We start from the raw sequence: 9,505 nt of genomic DNA on the forward strand, positions 1-9,505 counted from the left end.
ATACATAAATTAATAAAGAAGTCGCTTTCGTTTCAATTGTAACAGTTTTTTGGTTATGGGTTTGGGAATAAATACCTTAAGTGAATATAGACAACAAATATTACAAAAACCCAAAGTGGAACAACGCGTGTGTATGTGTGTGTACTTTGCCTCACTAATAAAACATGTTTTCCCTAAACCAAGAATCAACCCCAATTTGGTCGATCTATATAACAAATTTAAACCTTTACTTGATCTTTTTGAAAATTTTGAACAAAAACTAAACAAAAGAATGATGTTTTTCGTAGTACATTTTCATCAGTTAAAATTTTATTATTTACGATAATTTTAATAGATTATAAGTTATCCTTCACTTTATAATTAGTTTCATATTTTAAAATTTATTTGTTTACCTGATAAAAAATTGATTAACATAATCAATTTAAACTGGATACTAGGAGTCATATTCATATTCTTTCATCTGCTGGTATATAGTCGTAACTAATAAACACTATTTTGGTTTTAGTATCTCAAATTCAATTCTATATAATTTGTATATAAAGAACAAGTATCTATGTTTTGCTTATATATTGCTGATGTTTTTCTTATTTCTTCACTTATTTGATCAAAATTAATTCTTTTATCTAATTTTAAATTTTCAAACAAATATGTATCAATAGAGATTGTAGATCTTTCAATTTATAAGGGCATTTATAGACGAATGAGAATTGATGAAAGGTAAAGAAAAACACATGTACAAGCAAGCTGCGTTTGTCGCTTTCAGTACAAGTGAAATTGCTAACGAGAGTCGAATATTATTTAACGAGAGTCGAATATGGAATCATGATATCACTAATATTGTTTAACTATTTCGTGAATATATTCACTTTTGTATTCTTGAAATTACTATGACGAGAACTAAACCGATGACGCCTAAGTCAAAGATTGAGAGAAGATTTGGCTCTCTATATAAAATCCCACTAGTTCACGTTATGTACTTTTATGTTTGGTAGTTATATCTTTATTTTTATTTTGTGATATTTAAGACACCATTTTAAGTTGCCTTAAATAGTAAACTCTGTCTGGTCTTGGTGAATTATGGCTGTTATTTCTCTATTACTATGAGTAAGACATACCATATTTCTATATTAAACATATACGCATGTATGTCATTGTCTCATATATATGATCTCGACCTAATTTAAACCTCTATATTCGAGGTTTAATAGATTATAAGTTATTCTTCACTTTATAATTAGTTTCATATTTTAAAATTTATTTGTTTACCTGATAAAAATTTGATTAACATAATCAATTTAAACTGGATACTAGGAGTCATATTCATATTCTTTCATCTGCTGGTATATAGTCGTAACTAATAAACACTATTTTGGTTTAATGTCTCAAATTCAATTCTATATAATTTGTATATTAGAAAAAGTATCTATGTTTTGCTTATATATTGATGATGTTTTGCTCATTTCTTCACTTATTTGATCAAAATTAATTCCTTTATCTAATATTAAATTTTCAAGCAAATATGTATCAATAGAGATTATAGATCTTCCAATTTCACATTTTCACGATTCATTCTTGAATTTTTAACTTGATCTTTCACGATATATTTTTTTAAGTTAATATGTATCATAAATATTAAAATTTATTATTACTATTATTGTTTTATTAATTGATGATAAGTAGAACTCTAAGGTGAAAAATACAAAAAGAAACACAAATTTTGTTTATTTGCACCTATGTATATTTTTGGACAAAAACTAATTACAAATAGAATGATACAATAGTTAGCAAATATAATAATTGCATAACATGGTGAGTCTTCATAATTAAGCCTTATTTGTTATGCAAGCTTAATTTTTTTTTGCTCTTGCTCTTCTTTTGTGCCTCACGCTGAACTTCACTCTCGGGAACGTTGAGCTTTTGAGCGATCAATTGTATCATGTTCTCACCGTGTTTATCAGATCTGTAGTACTCTTTGACAATCTTCTTAATGCTGTTCTCTCCATGTTTCCCTACCGCAGTAAAATATGAAATTATGTGAAGTTAAAAGAGGAAAGGATGCATTTATAGACGAATTAGAATTAATGAGAGAAACATGTATACAAGGAAGAAGCTGAATGCATTTATCGCTTTCATTATTGTCAAACGAATAATACCTTGATCAAGAAAACCATATACCCAAAACAAAACTCAACATTAGCTTGATGAGTGATGACTCACCCCTCTAAGGCTCTAAGCAAAATATTGTCTCATATACATTTATATGATCTCGACCTAATTTAAACCTCAATATCACTTTTTGATCTTGTTCATACAAAGTACACATGCATGCAATCTCCACCTCCTTTGAAGACTGTAGAAAAAAGTGAGGATATTCATCTTCCAAAATGTTTATTATTTATCAATTATAATACACTTTGTATAACAACCCGTAATCTACATGAAGAAAAAATGCTACATACAAATAAAATATATGAGTGAAGCGATCCCTTTTAGATCCCTTTTCAGGCTAGCAATTACATCAAATAAAGAAAAGAACCCTAGCTCTTCTCCCATATGATAGCTTTATATACACATATGCACAAACACCGAGACCCTTCTATTTCGCTTCTTTTCAGAGAGCGATGAAATTCTTGTTGAGCTGTTCATGAAACCTACCGAAACATTTCGGTTGCTGCCTAAACATTTCGGTTGCTGCCTAACCATTTCGGTTAGTTTGTGTATGTCGAAAAGAGAACACCAAACGATGATCCAAGAGATTTGGAGGTTGAAACCATCAGAAGACACATGGGAGAAGATGTTTAGCATAGACTTGGTTTCTTGTCCTTCTCCTCGGGTTGAGAGTCGCGATCAATTTTATTTGGAGCCAAAGTTACTTATTTCCCGAGTTTGATCTCTCATATCTAAAAGAACCCTATACTCTTGGTCTTGGAAGAGACAAACATTTGTGCTTTGCATTATTAATTCTTATCCTTGTTTTCTTTTAGTTTCCGTTAATATTTTTATTCTAAAATTAGATTAAAAAAAAAAAGAATTCAATTTGGTTAATTAAGTAAAGAAATAAGCAAAACATCATCAATATATGAGCAAAACATAAACACTTGTTTGTAGATACAAATCATAGATAACCAATCAGGACCAATATTGTCTCACCGTATTTGAAAGCAGCAACAAAATAACATGTCCTCGTTCTATCAAGTATCAATGCGAAATATAGGGAAACATGATGATCAAATTGATTGGTGAGCACCTTAATTAATGTTTTAAAAACATTGAAGTGCAGAAGGATGCTATTAAGCTATGCGGAAAAGTGTTTGTGGAAATCTATAATTTGTATCTACAAACAAGTGTTTATGTTTTGCTTAAATATTGCTTATTTTTTTATTTTTTTTAACCAAATTCTTTTTTTATTTTACAAATTGAATTCGCTTTATCAAACTTTAAATTTGATGAAAGAATATGTAAAATCGATAGAAATGTTATTTTTCACTCTATCTTTCACAATTTCATCTTATCAGCTTCTTTCTGCACTTCACTCTCTGAGACCTTGAGCTCTTCGGTAATTCTCATGATATGAAACAAAATGATGACTCATCCCTCTACCCAAATCGTATAACTAACCGACTTCCAGATTTTCCTTGCGCTCTTTAATAATGCCTAGTAACAAATTATATTATATCAATCCTTCTATCCCAACAAATATATTGAAACAACAATATAAACGGATCTCATTTTTCTAAAGGATTAATCCTTAATTTATGTTGTCTCTATACCTATGTGACTTTTTAAAATTAAGAAAATGTTAATTTCATCAGAAACAGAGTAAATATACAAAAGCGAGAGCGTTTTTGCTAAGCTATCTCTATTTATGTTCTTCTACATTTGCTATTTTTCTAAATCCCTGTTAAAAAAAAAACGTGTTATATATAAAGAAAAATATAGGATATTCATCTTCCAAAAAAGTTTATAATTTATCAATTATAAATACAATTTGTATAACAAACAATAATCTACATGAAGGAATAAAATTGCTACATACAAATATAGGAGTGAAGCTAAGCGAACCCTTTTAGATGCCTTTTCAGGCAAGCAATTACAACAACAGATAAAAAAAAAGAACCCTGGCTCTTCCCCCATATCTATGATATCTTTATATACAGGTACATATGCACAAACACCGAGACACTTCTATTTCACTTCTCTTCAGAAAGCGATGAAGTTCTTGTTGAGCTGATCATGAAATCTACCGGACCGCCGTACACTAGCGGCTCTTCTCGCCGTGAAACCAACAGTCGTGGGCCGAATCGATCTCTGTCTAACCATTTCCACAAACTCGGGATCATTAGAATGACCCTCGTACCGGATCCACTGAATCATTTGATGGTATCCCGGGAAGAATCTCATCTGAACTGACTTGAAGACGAAGTAAGGGATCAAAGCGAAGAACATCACGAAGAGAGTGGTGAGCCAGTAAGATGGAGCTGGAGCTAGGGCTTCGATAAAGACTTTGTAAGCATCTGTGGAGAAGCTAGGAGCGATGGCTCCATAGATCATGAGGAAGATGTACCAGAAAGCAACTGAGCCCCATATCACAATATGTTGGACCCAAGTGAAGTAGCTTATGGCTAAAGCCATTTGGAGATTGACGACCCAGACTACGCAAGTGTACATTGTCCCGCCAAGGATTTCTCGTCCGGCAGTTTTGCCATTAGGGTTATAGATTTGGTGTTTTAGAGATTCCTTGCAGAGGAAGAAAATGGCTAGGGCTGTGAAGACTCCGTTGAACATCCATCCGATGATTCTCTTCCAGCTGAAAAGAAGATTTTGAACTCCTTCTTGGTATAGCAACGGGAACTGCAAATAAACAGAAAAAACGAACTTCACTCAGCGATTCAGAGGAATCTTGGATTTTATGTATAGGGTTTACGGAGGGTAATGTTTGGATACCTTGTAAGAATAGCGAGCTGAGACGTCTTGATCGAAAACTCCGAGAGCAATGACGGGAAGCGAAGAGAAGAAGACGTTGAAAAGCGATAAAAACCAGTCGTTATATGCGGGTTGAGCAGAGAAGGATGTGTAGGCTTCGTATAAGAAAACGGTGACACCAAAAGTGATATTCTTGTAGAAGAAGTAACATATCTGCAAGAGCGAAAAACAGAACCGAGTTAGAGTAAATGAGATGAATGGTTAATTAGAGTTCAGTTGGAGAATGTTTCTGAGAGAAAAGTTTATACCATTGATGAGATTCTGCTGTAACACCAGTGACCATGGACAAGCAAGAGACGCTCTAAGTAACGGAATTGAGCAATGGCTATATCGCTAGACATAACCGCTTGCATTCCCTCAACACCGCTGATTCCAACACCGATATCCGCTTCTTGAAGCATTCCGACATCATTTGCTCCATCTCCAATAGCTAATGTTGTCTTCCCGGTTCCAGATTTGACCAGCCGCGTGACCTGAAAACAAAATCTTCTATTTATAAATCCTGAAACCGCAGTACTAGAGAAAGTAAAAACCCATTTCCGAGGGAAAAAGACATTACCAATGCTTTTTGTTTAGGCGATGATCTGCAGCAAATGACAGAGGCACATCCAGTGGCTAAATCAAGAAACATTTTCTTGAAATCATCTTCAAGGGCGTACGTTAGGGACTTCCCGTCAATGATCAACGCAAAGGCCTCATGAGAACTCGCGCTGCTTGATGCTGTGAGTAGAGCTTTCCCTTCTTCCATTTGCTTCACCACACTTTCTCTCGATGCCTATAAACATCAGTCGGTCCATCTATATAAATCTCATCTGTGAAAATGTATTATTGTTTTGAGTTACATTAAAAAGAATGTTACCTGTTCAATCGCATCTTTCTCTCCAGCCTTCTCCAATGCTTTTATATGTGGTGTCTCAAGATTTATGATGATCTGTTTCATCTCTTGTCTTAGTAAACTACAAGCAAATCTGCAGAGGTTCCCAAAAATATGTCAGAAACTATGAAATAAACCCACTAAGAACAATGTATAGATGACATAAGAACAAAAACAAAAGTTTTTTACCCGATATTGATTGCAGTCTCCATTTTGTCTCCGGTTAGAACCCATATCTTTATTCCTGCTTGAGCTAGCTTGTCGATACAATCCGGAACCTAAACCACAATCAAGTTAAACCTGTTATACTCCCTACTCGATCTAAATCCAGATCCAAAACATTTTAAAAATCTGTTAAGAATTTTAGTCTTTAAAAGAGCCATACCCCATTCTGAAGTTTGTCCTCAACAGCAGTAGCACCGAGGAGAATTAAATCGCGTTCCATCCGTTCTGTGATCTCATCGATTAAGCTCTCACGATCCGCTGTCACCGAGTTCTTAGCTTCATTGAAGTTCTTGCTGAATTCTATATACTCATTCTCATCAACCTCGCGGTATGCAAGTATCAGTGTCCTTAGCCCTGCATCTGCATATTCGTTAACATGTTCTCTGGTTTTCTCTTCGAAGTTACGCCCGTTCTTGGCAAGTCTTTCAAACATTACACTGCACACAAGATTCCGAAAAGTCAATATACCTCAACAAAAAGCCTAAGAATGTATAATCTGTCAAGATTGTCTAGTTAAACTTACTTGTCAGCTCCTTTGGACAGTAACAGAAGTTTCCCATCTTCATCACGCACAATAACCGACATTCTTTTCCTTGCGCTATTGAACTCAAGAACGTTTAGTAACCTATATACCCTGCAGAAAACAGAGGAAATGTTAGTTTTTATACCTCAAGAAATTGTAAAGAAGTCGGATAATAAGAAACAAACGAACCTTTCAACTGTTTTCCCTGATGCAAGATCCAGTTCACGGAAAGATATTCCGTTTTGCGTCCTGCTAAAGAACTCAAACCCGAACTCTCTAGCCGCAACAACAAACGCAGCTTCATCAGGAGACTCAGCTTCGTAAGAGACAGCCCCGGTGGCTTCATCTGTTTCGGGTATAGCCGTGTGACAAACAGCTAACAACCTGAAAAACTTCTGCAAAACAGCTGCATCTCGCTGCTTAACCCAATTCCCTTTCATAACCCTCTCATCCTCAAAATTAAAACCTTTGATCTTAGGACCAGATCGGTCCACTACAACATCCAAATCTTCACCAGCCAAACTCGAACCATTGCTTCTCATAGCCATAGATCTTTCAACTTCAGTTATACCGCGTCCATACGCAGTTCCCGCTATAGAACATTTGATAAACTCCATGGAGTTGCAGGTCAAGGTTCCGGTTTTATCAGATAGAATCGTATCAACCATGCCAAGCTCTTCATTGAGATTAGATGTCCTAGCGTGTGCGGGTTTATCATTCTCCTCGTAGTACATAAGAATGTCATTGTTGATGAAAACACTTTGAAGAACTTTAACTATTTCGATAGAGACATAAAGCGAAATCGGAATGAAGTAACTGTAGAGCATAACCGCCGTGAAGAAATGGAAAAACGCGGCCATTAGGGCTCTGTCTGGATCAAAGAAGATATCTGCATCGTCTGGTCTTAAGTACCATCTCTCTGTTCTTCCTCCATTTCTCACTCTATCTTCTCTTGTCTCAATACCGAAAACAATAGAGCCTATGAACGACATCAAAAACACAACACCGAACATCAAGTAGATGATTTTGTCCATTTTCCTCTCGATTCTGCTTCTCTTCGATGGTGGATCAGTTGAGTTTTGAATCACCTGTTTCAGATTTTCAAATTTCAACACTTTTAACACAATTTCTAAAGCATATATAGTAAAAAAAACAGATCTTTAAAGTTTATACCTTTGTGTCATGTCCAGTGAAGACAACAGCTCCATAGATATACTCTGTATTTCTAAGCTTGGAATCTCGAAGAAGAAGCTGTTGAATCGACAATGGTAATCTCTGTTCCTCCAAATGCAAAGTCCCAACATACGTATAGAGATCTGCATTTGGATCTTCGCATCTCACAACAGCTTTTAACTCTTTGAAATCAGAATCTTCATGTAAAGCCGATGAAGTCGCTTCTAAGCCCTGTTTCACTTTCAGATTCGTTTCTCCGTCAAGATTCATCGTCTCTACATAACAAATCGAATCTTCGTAGCTCGACGATAAAAGCAAAAGATCCGCCGGAAAAAACTCGTCTTTCTCAACTCTTACTATATCTCCGACTTTAAGATTCCTCCACTCTTCTTGCCGGAATATTCCATTTCCGTCGTGAACCTTCACTTTCCGGTTATTCATTTCTATATCCTAAAATAAAATAAAAAACAATACTTTATTTTAAAAAATTCTAACTTTAGTAATGACAAATTCGATTCAAGATTCGATAAAACAGACCTGTTTTTTACGACCCCAATCTTCGATTGCTTCTTTAACCATACTGACGGCGATGACGAAGCCGAGAGGTAACAGAGCACTAACGGCGCCGTAAGGAGAGAGAGGAGTCAACGATAAGATCCCGGTGACGAGGAAGTAGAAGTTAGCGACGCGGCGGAACTGTTCGAAAAGTGATTTGGGTATGAAAGAAGCGAGAGTATATTTAGTAGACCGGACATAGTTGCCGGCGTAGTTACGTCGTTCAGCGGCCGGAGAATTAGGGTCGTTACAGTAGACAACACGTGAGAAACCAGGTCCTCCAATATTGGAATGGTCATCTTGAAAACTCGATTTACGACCTTTGAATGCGTATATATTGCTTAGATGTAATCTTCTTCTCCCCCGACACTTGGTCATCTTTGCTCTGTCTGAATACAAACTACTTTTGTTTTAAGTTTTGGCAAATGGGGAAAACTTTTAAGAGAGGGAAAAGAAAAAAAAAGAAAAAAAAAGAATGAAAGAATGAAGATTTTTGTTTTTTGGAACTATAGAATGAAGAAGAATTTTGAGAGAGATATGTTATGTCATATGTGTTATATTATTTTGAGTTTGCAACTCAGAAAGGAAGAGGAACCAGTGTTTTTTATTTCTATTTTTATTTTTTTATTATGAATTTTATTTAAAACCCAACTTTGAACGACGACTTTCAAGTTTCAACGGATTATTACTTTTATTTGACGCTGATTTTTTTTTTTTTTGTTTAATACGTTTTCTTGGTACGGAAGAAATTGAGTAATTTTTTATTTCTTGGGAAATTTCGAATGAGATAGGGAGAAGAAGGAGATTGTAAAATGTAATTTCAACGACAAGAAATTAGGTTTGTAACAAATGTATAGTTGGGAAAAAAGTAGGTTGTGTAATAATTTGAACAGCAAGAGAAAATTTTGAATGGGAATGTAAAAGTCATCGACACTTGAGATGGAGAAAGAACAAAAAATCTCATTGTCAATGATCTATATGTTTTGTTTTCATTGTTCTGGAGTATATAGAAACGAATGGGAACGAGCCGTCGAAGAAGTCTTGAGTCGTTGATGGTTACTAGTATTATTTCGTTTTGAAAATTTCTTGGAAAAGAGAAGAGTCAAGAGGGGAAGTATACTTTGTATATAAGATTAATTAGTTAATCAATGAATTATGTTTTTAAGTTTTAA

At 34.8% G+C, this 9,505-nt stretch overlaps 1 protein-coding gene across 1 annotated transcript; it reads right to left on the bottom strand.

The window, feature by feature from the left end:
- Positions 1–3,943: 3,943 nt before the first annotated feature.
- Positions 3,944–8,896, bottom strand: LOC17899421 (probable phospholipid-transporting ATPase 11). Its single transcript, XM_006303077.2, has 11 exons — positions 8,316–8,896; positions 7,779–8,228; positions 6,795–7,693; positions 6,606–6,716; positions 6,243–6,519; positions 6,047–6,135; positions 5,843–5,951; positions 5,543–5,758; positions 5,232–5,456; positions 4,945–5,136; positions 3,944–4,851 (listed from the first exon to the last, which is right to left on the bottom strand). Exons 1-11 carry the CDS (start codon positions 8,709–8,711, stop codon positions 4,201–4,203), a joined length of 3,615 nt encoding a protein of 1,204 aa, XP_006303139.1. The 5' UTR covers positions 8,712–8,896; the 3' UTR covers positions 3,944–4,200.
- Between the last annotated feature and the right edge of the window lie 609 nt (positions 8,897–9,505).

Source organism: Capsella rubella, unplaced genomic scaffold, assembly GCF_000375325.1.
Source record: "Capsella rubella cultivar Monte Gargano unplaced genomic scaffold, Caprub1_0 scaffold_1, whole genome shotgun sequence".
In the NCBI taxonomy this organism is placed as follows: Eukaryota; Viridiplantae; Streptophyta; class Magnoliopsida; order Brassicales; family Brassicaceae; genus Capsella; species Capsella rubella.